The sequence below is a fragment of the Chaetura pelagica genome, unplaced genomic scaffold (genome assembly GCF_000747805.2).
Source record: "Chaetura pelagica isolate M959 unplaced genomic scaffold, ChaPel_1.0 scaffold108, whole genome shotgun sequence".
In the NCBI taxonomy this organism is placed as follows: domain Eukaryota; kingdom Metazoa; phylum Chordata; class Aves; order Apodiformes; family Apodidae; genus Chaetura; species Chaetura pelagica.
In genome coordinates this window covers 4,352,874-4,366,429 of record NW_009970718.1, presented here as the reverse complement: position 1 = coordinate 4,366,429, position 13,556 = coordinate 4,352,874, and the positions used below count along the sequence as shown (strand labels likewise).

Sequence of the window (13,556 nt, the reverse complement as noted above, 5' to 3'; positions counted from 1 at the left end):
TACTCCAACAACATTGCACAGAAAGAACTGCAAAGTTTGAAGTTATACAGCAGTTTGCAAAGAGGTAGATCAAAAAAGTGCCTGCCACTATTCCAGATGTTACTAAATTAAATGCCTTTTAAAAGAAGATGGAAACACTGCTATGCCCCTAGTTGCTATCCAACCATAACAAATTTTAGTCATTGAAATGGTACAAGTTTGTGGAAATTGTACAGAAAGTTGAAAATTATAGAATACATTGGCTAGCTGTCTAGAACAGGAAGTGATTAAAACATTAAATCACTTTTATAGGACATTGTCTTTTTGCTCTTGAATCAGATTATTTGGTTGAAAAATGAAAAGTCACGAAAATGATGAATCTTGTATTCTTATTCCAGTTTAGAAATAAAAATGAAATGGAGAGGATCTATTAATTCTAAGTCTTTAAAAGACCTGGTCATCTCCTGATTCAGTTAAACTATTAAGTACAGCTCGTATTTCTTCCATATGACAGAGAAATTTAAGCACCTGGTATTTTTATTGCTTTTATTAAAGAAGTGAAGAAGGGTTTCTAATTCAATATAGAGGAAACCTGGTTTGCGTGCAAGTGGATCCTTATTTTCAATCAGATGCAGTTTGCAACAACTTCAAAGATACAGAATAGTTATTAATAATCAATAAATATATTAATTACATTTTTCTATGTTGAAAATACTTAGAAAGCATTTATAAATTCCTGTAACTCTGTAAAAGTTGTTCAGCTTAAAGAGGTTTTCTCTTTTGTATGTCAAGGTGAATCTTCAAGTCTAAAGGTTAAATTTAACTGAAAGTCAGGATTCAATTGGATTATATTGGGAATACTATGATACAGAAGCTTAACCAAAATGTAAATATGCAAAAAAGGTTTAAAAAAATACTGAATTGAAGTTTTCCTGATCACTGATTCAAATTGTGATTTATGATCAGTGAATTAAACTCTTTAAATAAAATCTAATTAACAGGCATAGGGCAAAGACTGAAGGGTACATTGTGGGAACTGAGAACTTATCACTAGACCAGATCTGAAAGACACAGACTTTTCTCTGAGAATCCAAATATTGAACTGCTGTTGTGTAAATATTAACCACAATCTTCATATTGAATAAAAAGATCCTTTTCTTGACCTTTGAATAAGAATACTGACTTTCCAAAAAAGTAACAAAATAGATTAAATAATCAAGAAACTGTGTTTTCATTTTCAGTTGCAATGTTATGATAACACTGTAAAAAGACTAATTAATTATTCTTTTGGTAGTGGATTAGTTACAATGTTCCCTACAAGCTTCTGGACTTCAACATCAGTAGGTTATCAAATGCTCCAGTTTGTTGGAGATTAAACCAGTGACATCAACCATAGCCTTTTTCTAATTGCACAAATAATGTAAGAAGTAAAGCCCTGGATTACGCTTCTTACTAGAAGTAAGCAATCTGCTGTTCTATTTCTGGCTTGCACTAAGCTTGAATCAAATTATATGCATGTTAGACATATCCAGGATAAACACACAATTTTGAAATCAAAATAACTTATTGCAATAGCATGTTCCACTCTTTTTCAGAAAGAGTCTATCTCAGGAATGTTTATTATTCCTAAGCAAAATTAGATCAATTTTTAATTAATTATAAAAAAGAATATTTTTTTTCCACTAATTGCAGAAGGGATTTTTGTTCTTAATCAAACAAACTCAACCTTGAAGCTAAATTCCAAATCAGAGATGGTTTACTAAGTCATGTGTTGGCATGATGCAGCAGAAAAGCATAGTAATGGGTTTTGACATGCATTTTCATCATGATCATGCTGATTTATTAGCATCTTGAATAGGCTTCATCCTCCCTCCCATCTGTAAAGTGCATATGTCAAAGACATAACCAGAGCAAATGATTCAAAACCAAAACATACCAAATCAAGATGGAAAAACCCAGCTGTTGCTATGGGTAGGATAAGTATGTATTGAAACAAACTATCATGGGAAGTGGTGGACAGCCCATTTCTTAAAAATGAAAAACTGTGCCTGAATACATTACTGAAAACATCTTATGAGTAATTGCTATTGGAGGGGTACCCTTGTGACTCTCTCTGCCTGTTTACTCTTGAGAGTAGAAGAAGGCACCACAGTCCCTTCTTTCCTTGGAGTGTATGGAGTAAAGAAATAGTTGAGTGTCACAGAAATTATCCTGCCACTGGTTCTTTTGAATCAAAAGGTTTTCTTTTACGTCACTGTATTTGATCGGGTGCTATGTACATATACCTGTTCTTGGATATTTAGTACTGATTAATGGTAATTTTGATGGTGGTAAATATTAGGTTTACATTTGGGAAATTAGCACTCAATCAGTAGACATTTACAAGGAAATCAAGTCTTTCTAAAAAATATGTTTGTCTTGCATAAAAGAGGAGACTTGATGTTTTCATTTCTGTGCCAAGCTTGTTTAAGACATTTAGTTAAATACTCTCTCTCCAGAAGTGAAACACCAAAGTAAAACCTACTCAGGACAGAGACAGTACTAGTTTTTGTTCTGCATTCAGACTTCATTTTCTGGTATCTTGACCTTTTAATACATATAAAATGAATTAGATTCTTTTATTAACCTTCAAGGAAATAATTGGCATTGTAACAGCCCACATGGTTCATAAAATCCCTTTAGAAGTTGCATTACTCAAAGGAGGAGTCATTATTACATAAACCAGGGTGGGTAAGAGTAACAGGGGTGGGGATGGTGAAGAAAAAGGCAATAAATGTGTATACTTCTGGTTTTCCCTTTTACCTGAGATCATTTTGGTAGTCTGCCATTATCTGTCTCTGTTTATCATATTTTTCATCAATGAAATGACAATAATCATAGGACTCATTTTCATAAGTTCTTGCAAATCCATGCCTAAATATTGATATATAAGAGCTAAGTGCTGTCACTATTACACCCTTCTTCAACTAACTTCTGAAAGGAACAAGTAATCAACTGTGCAAATCAAACAGCATCTAAGAAAAATTACACAATCAATTCTTTTTCTCATCCTTTCATCCCAAAATGTTGAAGGGTTTCAAAGAGTCACTGAATGGTCCCAAGGTGTCTGGCACAAAACACAGGACTTGCAAAGCACTTTGGCCCCTGGGACTGCTCACAAGAAAATAAACAAAGTTTGTCACAAAAGTGATTCCTCTGTATCACTTCCTTTATGACTTGACTATGAGGAGTTGAGGGCATTTCCTCAGTCAAAGGTTTTCAAGTTTGCTGACTTCAGCTTTCTCCATGTTGTTTTCCCCTCCCAGGGGTAGTTGGAACTCCAAGTGTCATTACATGAAAGTAGAACTTTTGACCAAGGGGAAGGTAGATCCTCCTGCCTGACTTGAACCTTGCAGGACTCCAAAGAAACTTTCCTCTCTTCATTGGAAAACTCTCAAAGCTAGAAGAAGACTTTAAAGATGAAACAGGACAGGGTAATGCTACAACAATCGCTTCATTACTAGATATGATCCATCAGTCATGTCTGCAATTTTTTGTGACCATAGAGAAAAAGGCTTTTTCAGGTTAAAAGTATAAATGCATATAAATGTCATTGTGAATTAAGTGTTTCAGAGTAGCAATTTCCTACCACATAGAGTACTAAGCAGTTTGGAATGACATTACTGATCCCAGGCCAAACAGGGAACTCTGTGTCCACGCAAAGTCCAGTAGAGCTTCGTATCAGAGTTCAGAACTGCAAGTAGGCTGCTAGAATTGTATTTAACCATAGTAGGTAACTTACTATAAAACATTTCCATGGCTTAAATTTGATATATCACTTTTAAGTTACAAAGTATGAGGGGTTTTCTCCTGGGTAGGGTTGCCCTTACCCAGCTCCAATGCACAATAAATTTTAGTAACTTAATAACAAAAGGTCTGTTCATCTGAGAAATGTGATTAAGACGGGACAGCAGAGTAATACTTTGTTGTCATGGAATGGAGATACACAGACACACAGACAAAGTGATTGCATAGCCCTTAGTGCCTTAGAAAGGCTGCTTGAAGATTCTGTGTTAACAAAACAAAACCCATACAAGGAAATCTGTATTCATCACCTTACATTTTCAATAAATGCTTAGCAATGTTTTGGTTTTTTTGAAATTTGTTTTTGTCCAAATAGGCTCTTACATAGATGCATAGGAAAATAGGTAAAAATCACAAATACAAAAGAAGGCTTTTGTTTTGTACAATATCTGACAAATGACTTCGTGCTGCCTATGCCACACACCAGATGGTATTACTGCCATAACTAAAACTGGGCCTGACATAAATATTGTCCATACTTGTTAATTTTAATCATTTTTTAAGCAAGATACATACACATTCTTTTTTATCAAGGAGGTTTTCTCATCCAACTTTGAAACAAGCAATTACTGTTAATCAAAATATTGCTCTAGATTTTCAAATATTCCTAATTAGTTTGTATAATTGGCTTACGGCAAAACTAGCTTTTGCTTCTTTTTTTTTTTTTTGTTTTCTTTATTTTTTTCCCCAAATGTGGCATGATTTTTCTTTTATAAAAACTTTGATAACTTTTTGAGTTCTGTGCTATGCTCGGATTGCTGTGAGGACAAATTGTTAAGCTGATTTCCCTGAAAACCTTGTGTTCCACCAAATGAAATCCTCAGGCTGAGTGAGGAAGTTGTTAGGAGCAGGAGGTGACTCTTTCACCCAGTGGTGGCATGCAGAGGCAGGCTTAGCTGAACAAAAGCATAGTTTCCAGTATATTCTTCCCATTAGATTAGAAACATGAAAACTGGGGGAAGGAAGAGAACACAGAAGAATGTTTTTGGCTGCAGCAAAAATGAGGAGACCACAGAAAAGAACTCACTAACTCCAGACAGGTGCTATAGGCTACCTGTACACTTAATTTTATACAAGTGACTGTCTCACAAAAATTGCTGTCAGAAAGCACATAAAAATCTGCCATCCACTGTCAATATAAACACTGAAAATAACAATTTTAAGCAATGTTACTAAGCAGCATCGAGTGATTCAGAGGTTTCCTGCTCAGGAGAAAATTTTACAGTCATATCTGCCCAAGAATGGGGATCTGGGTTTTCACAACTTGGGCAAGCTGAAGTGGGACATGGGAACTAGTTGTTCCAAAAGGTCGTAACTAGGCAAGACCAAAAAAAGGACAGAAATGAAATCTGATTTCACAGTTGCCTCTGCTTTCAGTAGGGACTTTGGACCAGATGACCTTGAGCAGTTTCTTCCTATCTCTATCTTAAGTATTCCATGCCTCTCTGACTCTTTTGACAAATATATTTCAGCAGTTTCTGATTAACTCTAGTTGAGACATCATGTGAGCTAGAAATAAGTTCACCTAGGTTTGCCTCAGTACATAACCTTTCTCTCTGCTTAGTTACAAGTTATCAGATACACTATTGCCTACTGTTTTTTTTCCACTATCATTTTCCTCACACACCTACCTCTAAGCCATCACAGATGGATTTTCTTCTGCCAGTTGTTTGGGGCCCAGGATTGGTCACTATATGAACAGAAGAGATGGACTCCCAGTTCAGATGTCAGGATCAAGACTGAGCACAACCTCCAGCAGCAGTTTTTATCTCTTGCATTCCCATTGGAGCATTCCCAGTGCAGGCAGAATCTTTAGAGCTTTTGGTTGGTAAAAAGCAAGTGGTCTGTTTATCATTGTGCAAACTGTAATTATTCAAAGGTTTCTAAATTGGCCACTTCCTCACAGATTCCTTCAAAACAAGGAGGCGTTAGAGCATTTCCAATAAAAACTCATCAGAAATGTTAACACAGGCAATACTGTTTTTTCACTTCTCCTTTTTTTCTAGACATACTTCAGAACACTTCAGAAGTGTCTGACACTTCCTAAACAAACATCAACTGAGGCAGATAGACAGTGTGGGATATTTTTTCTCCAACTGTGAAATTTTCAAAAGGTTATAAGCAATCAAAACCAGGGGCTTATAATGGGAAGTACCCGGTGACCTCAACAACATATGGTAATACCAGCCCTTCCAAAATTAATCCCTTGATCATTCACTAAAAAATGAGATGACAAAATAACAGTCTGGAGCAAAAGTTTACTTGAGAACATACTTGCTCTCTAACATCAAGTACCTACCACCCATGTACTGTCCAGCCAAACCAAACTGAAAATCAAGCCTGGCTAAAATAAAATTTTGATACTTCTCCATCTAAATAAAACCTCTGCATAAAAATATACATCTCACAAGCACTGGCCCAGCTCAGGTAATGTTAGAGGAGCTTTGCCAAACATACTATACATATTTTTGTCTAACTTACCGAGCTGTATTTCCTTCAAAACCAACTGACCTACTACTCCAGTTATGACAAGGTCCAGAAGAATGTGAGAGAAGTAGATGATCACTGAAAAATCTCCATCAGAGCTGAATAGACATCCACTCACACCAGTCTTTGTGACATCCTACTGAATACAAACCTAAATGCAGAAATCAGCACTAGCAAACCCAGAGAAAGAAGTACTAATCAATTGACGAATAACTAGAAAAGATGCTCTAATTGTCATCTCCTTGCAATTCCAGAAAAAGAAAAAAAAAAAAAAAAATTAAACCCCAAATAAGGTATCTGGGGTTCAAAATACTAGTCATATTTCTGTAATGAGAGAAGAAAACCTTGTAATAACACTGATTATTAATTTTATTGGCTTATTTGTGTTCATTAAATGCAGATGCTCTATGTAGCCAAAAGAACAGGAGCTTACAGCAAAAGAGAAACCAACTTGCCTGGTTAAAGCACAGCAGTGATTTTACCTCACCATGTGTTGTTTCTAGCAGTCAGATGTCTGCTGGAAAAACACGGTCATCTGTGAGGGCACAGGGAGTTGATCAAATAATAAAGGCTTTGTCTCATAAAAAACTGATCTATTTCTAGGAGCAATAAAAAGCAATACTCCTTTCACAGGTTAATTTGGCATATTTTTTTTTCCATTACTTGGAACATGGGCTTCCTATTTAAAGCATTTTGCTTAATAATAGAAATAAAACATTGCACTGACTGTTTTAATTTTGCCTTTAATACAGTACTTCATGCAGTAATTAACTTGCAAAAAGTCAGCTGAAGGCAGATCTGACATTCTTCTGATATCAAAATTTAATGCTTTATAGATCTCTTTCCTCTGGTCACTTACAGAATGACAGAAAGGTTTGTGTCCTGGAGAAAAAGAAAAAAAAAAAAAAAGAAAAAAAAAAGGTAACTTAGACATCATCACCACCTCAGGTAGCCTCAGATTGTACATTTCAAATTTGCAGTATAGTCAAAACTATAGTCCAAGAAAGGAAAAAATAAGATCAGTTCAGGGTATAGTGATAATGGTGGGATGATTTTCTGTGAATGAATAATGGAAGGAGGGACATCCATTCTGCCCTGCAATTTTAAAGCTTTTTTAATCAATCAGGTCAGAGGTGTTTAAAATGTCATTTACCAAAATTATCCAATACCTTTTTAACTTTAGTAACACCTGCCAATGTAACTCTGTTTAGCCTCTTATCAATTAGATCAGCCATAAATGAGGCTATACTATCTCCTAAGTGAAAGTACCTGCTGAAATAAATTATAGCAATGTGTAGAACCATGAACACAGCTGACCACAGTCCTTCACACTTAAAGGCACAAATGGCAAAGACAATGCACAGGATCTCTCACTTTTCCTGCTTCAAGGCCTGAGCTGAAGTAATCCTGTGCTCAGCTATGGTGATGGTGCTTCAAGTAAAGGAGGCTTATGCAGACAGGCTGGCTGCCTCCGTAGCTCTCTGTCTCCCCAGAGACTACAGGTTTTAGCCAAATTTACAGGGGAGTGGAAGTCTCAGATATAATGGTTTACCTACAAGTGTCATAGAAATAGTCTGGGTGAAGGAGAAGTAACAAGTAAATGCTCTGACTGTGGGAAGAAGAACCAAGCAAGTGAATGTGAGCTTTTTAGCTTTACTTGAGACTCCCATCTGGACAGGACACCTAGCAGATGCTTCGGTCCAATGAAAAGTCTTCAGTTGGACCTTGTAATCAAGAACAAAATACAAAGATAAAAAAGTTTTCCTGGTACAGAATTAAGAAGAACTAATTACTTTTTCAGGGCATTGAAATGAGAATAGAAATTAACCAGGAAGCAGAGAGGGTTAGTCTCTACCATATGCTCTTCCATGCTCCCAAACATTTCTCCTTACTTAACGTTATTGCAGGTGGTGGCTGTAGCAATGGATTGTGAAAGCTTCCAATTGCAGCATCCTTTTATGCACTAGATCAAAATCTGCTTCTGTACTTTATTTGAGAGGTAACAATTTTTCAAAATACTCTTTTCCTCCACTTCAAAATTGGTCTCAGGTTCTAGACTTGTCAAGGTTTTTCCAGCTACACTTGAAGTTCGAAGGACAAGTTGTTTTGAAATGTTTTGAAATATTTTTAGATTACTGTGAGCATGTTAATTTTTTTCTTAGTTCTCCACTTTTCAGAACCCAAGCACTCAGAAACCATCAGCCATCCAGATACCACAGGTGTATTGGAAAGGAATCCTTATCAGCAGAGACCTCAACTGAGTACATTGATAGGATATCTAATCTATTATTTAAATTTACTTTTAATAAAAATATTTTCATTCATATAGCACTATATTGAAACAGGGATACTGTCACGTCTACGATTTGGTGTCGTATCTCTTCCAGGTCATATGTCTCAAAACATAGTCAAATTAAAAAAAAATAAAAATAATTTTTGCAATTAGTCTTGCACTTTGTACCAATAACAAGGGCTAAAGGGGACACTTAGGTATTCCCTCCGATTATGAAACTTAGCCCAGAACAGATCTGATGCTGACTTTTACCTCAGTACAAGACACAAGCCAGACAGAGAGAACAGGACAGGGAATTCCAGTTTCAGCAAACATTAATAAACCTCAGCTCAAACCACGATGAACAACACTGAAATCATTTCAGTCCTGCAATCTAATGATCAGGAAGAAAAAAGAGAACAGCTGCTTGCAAACTCTGCAATGGGTCAGAAGCATGGTCAGTTAGAGAGGCCACCCCAGGAGTCCTGCAGGCCCTGCAAGTGAGACGGGGCCATTATGGAGACACGGTGCTGTGTTGGACCAAGCTGGTTTTTGGCTGTAACAGAAAGTATAAGCAGCACACTCACCACAATTTTTCATGTAAATTAAATTCTACCCTTGCAGTAACCCTTGCTGATTTCACGATGTATAGTTATAAATAATGGGCAACGTGTCTTTTTATTTCCAGCTCATATATTGCCAAAAGAAATGAGCAGGGAAACTTCATTTATGGTCAGGATCACAGTGACTGTTCCAGTCAGATGTTTTTCCTTATATCTCTTTTTTATTTATTTTTTTTCTTTTTTTTGTTCCCCTGAAAGTGACTAATAATAATGGATGGTTGTGCTCATCCCTGTTATTAGTTGAGGCAAAGTCAGAGCAGTTTCAGCCTAGATTAATATGGATCATAAAAAGCCTTTGCAAAATAAGTGTTGTTCACTGAAGTAATATACAATTTTTTTTCTTTCCTACATAGTTTTCCCATGTTACTTGGCAACTGCTTGCTAAGTGCTAGTAGTAAAACGTCTGCTTTAAAAAGGACACTGGCTGAGCAGGGAAGCACCATAACACCAAGTGTTAGGAGCTTCAGTTTGTTGTTTTATAAAACGTAAAATGTAACATTTGTTTGGGTCTCCCAAGGACTGTTTCTGATTCCTTGCAGCCATAATGCATTAACATGAGGAGTTATAGATAGGTAACCACCTTTTGCAGGAATTTATGTACAGAAAATTGCCTGTCCTTTGCAGCTGTGTAACTACATCCCCGCTAAGCAAACTCACAGCACTCCTGTACCAGACCTAGAGCCTCCATATCAGCCTGGAGGATTCTGTGACACCATGTCTGGGGCTCCATGGGCTGGTGAGAGAATCAGGGTCCACATCTAGTACCTTGAGTCACAAGAAACTAAAGAGAAGCAGAGGAAGGCTGTACAAGGGGACTGATCTTTCATACAGGCTTTTTAAAATTTCTTTTCCTTTCTTTCCTTTTCTTTCCTTTTCTTTCCTTTTCTTTCCTTTTCTTTTCTTTTCTTTCCCTTTCTTTCCTTTTCTTTCCTTTTCTTTCCTTTTCTTTTCTTTTATTTTATTTTATTTTTTTTATTTTATTTTAATTTTTTTTCTTTTCTTTTTTCTTTTCTTCTTTTCTTTCCTTTTCTTTCCTTTTCTTTCCTTTTCTTTTTTCAGTGCAAGGCACTGTCTCCTGTGCTCTCTGCCACTCTATGAGTCCAGGCGTCTGGCACAGGTACCTGACAGATCATGTCTGAGATGGACCATTCATGACCATTCCAGAATGTGGGGTCTTGGATTCAGAGAGAAAATATGCAGAAACTCTATGAAAAGTATGAGGGGGAGAGGGGGGTAGGAGCCAAATAAATGAGTCACACACTCAATATGAGACACCTCACAGAGCCTACTCAATCTCCTGCCAGTGCTGCAGATCCACAAAATGAGTTTGTGCTGTATCTCCTGAGAAGTTTTGCCACTTCAGTGCAGAGAAGCCTATTTTCAAATTTGTGAACAATTAAAGCCAGGAAGATGAGATGGCCTATCTTCCTTTTCCTTATTCGTGATATTGCAGATCTAGAGATGATTCACAAATACTTCATATATAGCCACAGGGAAGTATTCAAGGTTTTATTAAAAATCCACTTGCATGTTCTCTCTTTAGATGCCATTTTAGAGTTACTGCAGGAACTCACTATAGCCCACAAAATGAATCTGGTGCTCTAAAGAGATTTCCTGCTTTTATTTTGGCTATATGAGAGACATACAGTGCCTCAAGAAATAAGTAATGCCTGACTGCATTCAAAATCACCTTTTAAAGTCTATCAGCAAGGTTTATTTGCATGAAGAACTGCATTTTAAAGGTTAGGTTACCTACCTGCTATCATAGAAGAGCTATCATACCACTTTAAAAGAGACTCCTTGAGGCCAGGACAAATTAGTTTTTCAAATGTTCTTACTATTTAAGGGTAAATTCACTGAACCAATAGCTTTCTGTTAATTTGTTAAATTTTCTCAAGAGCTGTCTTTGGAATAGAAAATGAAAATAAATTATCCTTTGCTGTTTACCAATGCCTTTCCTGCATGTAAATGCACTCCAAAGACTCAAAGACTGCTTAACAATGTCCCTAAATTTCTAGATTTCAATGGCCCATCCATCTGAAAATAAGAGTACGCTTCAGAAATGCTCATATATTTTTCATAACAGATATGAAACATCCCTGTGGATCATTCATACCTTGGTTCAAGCTCTTTTAGTGTTTTAGAAATCATCCGGGACATAAATTGCATGTTCTGTAAGTTATACACAAACCTAATGGCACTAGCACACAGCAAGGAGACCTTTAAGGTAAATCAATTTAATTAACAGAGACATTTAAGTTGTATCTGCTGGTCTTTTTCCCATCCTCAGTCTTATGAAATCCTTGAGACAGCAAAGACATTTGAGTCCCTCTGTAAGTGACAGTTTCACACTCACCAAACTGAGGTGGCTCACATTTTGGTTATTAAAGAGGCATTTGATTTAAGAAAGGGCAAGAAGTCGAGATTAAATGAATAAATACAAGTAGTAAAAAGCTTTCATCCTGAAGGCTACTCATCCCTAACGAGAACCTCAACGATAGTCAGTCTGACTCCTTGTTCAATAGTACTTACCAGCTGGTGGCAATTCTGAGGACAGAATGGGGAAAGATGGCACTGGTGGACAGGTGGTACTCTAAGGCTCTTTGAACATTGTCTCTCCATATCTATAAAACTGAAAATAAGGAGCAACAGAATAGATTTGAGTGATAGAGAGGAAGAAAACACAGTTCTGAATGTCCAAGGTTGGAAAACGAGGAACCGCTTGCCCAGGTTGGGAGTGAGTACAAGCCTGTATCCATTCCCATGTGGCAGGAAAGGAGCTATTCAGCAGGGGAACAACAAAAAAAAAGGTTAAGATAGTGGCGACTGAGCAGCCTGGTGAACAGTGTCCTGGTGGAACAGAAGAGCTGAGCTTAGGGCTCAGCTTCAAACTGCTTGGAAAACAGAGTTGAAAACAGATTGCAACTCTCAGGTGACATTTCTGCTCATTATCTGATACACACCAACAGCTTTAAAAGCAAAGCCTGCCACTGACACCCCTGTCACACCTACCTTTGGTTCTCTTCATCCCCCAAGACACTGCAGGATTTGATCCTGGAGTTCCCCAGGCAGGACAGCAGTGACGTTCTGCTTCAGGGCCTGCCAATAGCATTAGAGCCTTGACAGAACAGGGCATCTGTGCTATGTTTCACACCAAAGCCCAGACACAATCCATGGGCCTAGTGTTCTCCTAAGGGTCTTGGTACACTAGATGTTGTCAAAGTGGTTTGGCTTAGACTTTATTCAAAATACAGTGTCAGCTACCACTTTCATCTATAACACGACTAGGGGAAGAGGAGATACTCCTCCCTCTAGGTACTTGCAGATTGATATTTAAGTCCACATCTTGCCTCTCTGCCTTCTTCTGGAGGGTCAGAGTTTGTGCACTTGGGACTGCAGCCTACATCTCTCAGCTCACTGAAGTACCTTAACTGCCAGACTGGACTTAAACTGACAGAGAACAAAATCTGGGTGAAGACAGAGGAATCACAGAAAGGACAATGGCTCTCTAACCCTTTTTACTGTGTGTTGTCTAATGGCTATAATGTATATAACCAAATCTCAAACTGGAGACTGGAAATCCTGCTTCGCCCATGAGCATGACAACAGAAAATCCATGTCCTTGCCAGAAGCATGGTGTAAGAGGGGAGGTTGAGGATACTTCTTTCTCTCAGTACCCCCCTCCTAATTAGGCCATAGCCCAACAGTCACCTTGCTTGCTCATGAAGGGACTGTAAACTCCCTTCAGCCAAGGTGAAAATGGATCCTGCTTTTGAAAATTAAGTACTTTAATGATTGATTTAATGTTAATAAAACTGCTGTTTCTTTAAAAAAAGTTCTTTTTGAAGATACTAGAGGCATTTCTGTATTTGTGGTAGCTTTCAAGAGCACAAGAGAAATACTGTTATTAAAAGTCCTTGTCAAGCCCCATCAGTCTGGTGCTGCACAGGACATGTAAACAAGAACTGAAAAGCTTTCACTCTAATAGATAGTTTGGTACAGAAGCAGGGAAACACAGGAAGGATTTTGATGGTTTTGGAAGAAGGAGGGAGTTATCAGCAATTCTCTACAACAAAAATCTCTGCTGGTGATGCCAGAAACCTCACATTTTAGAAGATTAGCAAGAGAAAGGTTTCACATCCTAATTAATGTACTGTCAGCTTCACACAGCTTGTGCCCATGTATGATCAACAGAGACTTTGGATAGGTACTGTTTTTACATCAGCACTACCTGGTAGAAGAAAACTAATTACCGATTCTTCCCATCCAATTTAGATTTTAAAAAAACAATATCCCTTGTAATTTATTATGTAACAAGTGTCAAAAGCACCTTTATGTTGTGAAATAGCACA

The 13,556-nt window shown here is 37.3% G+C and overlaps 1 protein-coding gene across 1 annotated transcript in view; it reads right to left on the bottom strand.

The window, feature by feature from the left end:
• Positions 1 to 13,556, bottom strand: part of LOC104396463 (G2/M phase-specific E3 ubiquitin-protein ligase-like) — a 113,180-nt gene that overhangs the window by 96,882 nt on the left and 2,742 nt on the right. Inside the window, exon 2 of the mRNA XM_010006306.1 lies at positions 11,737 to 11,836. Coding sequence (XP_010004608.1) covers positions 11,737 to 11,836 — 100 coding nt within the window. The remainder of the gene's footprint in view (positions 1 to 11,736; positions 11,837 to 13,556) is intronic.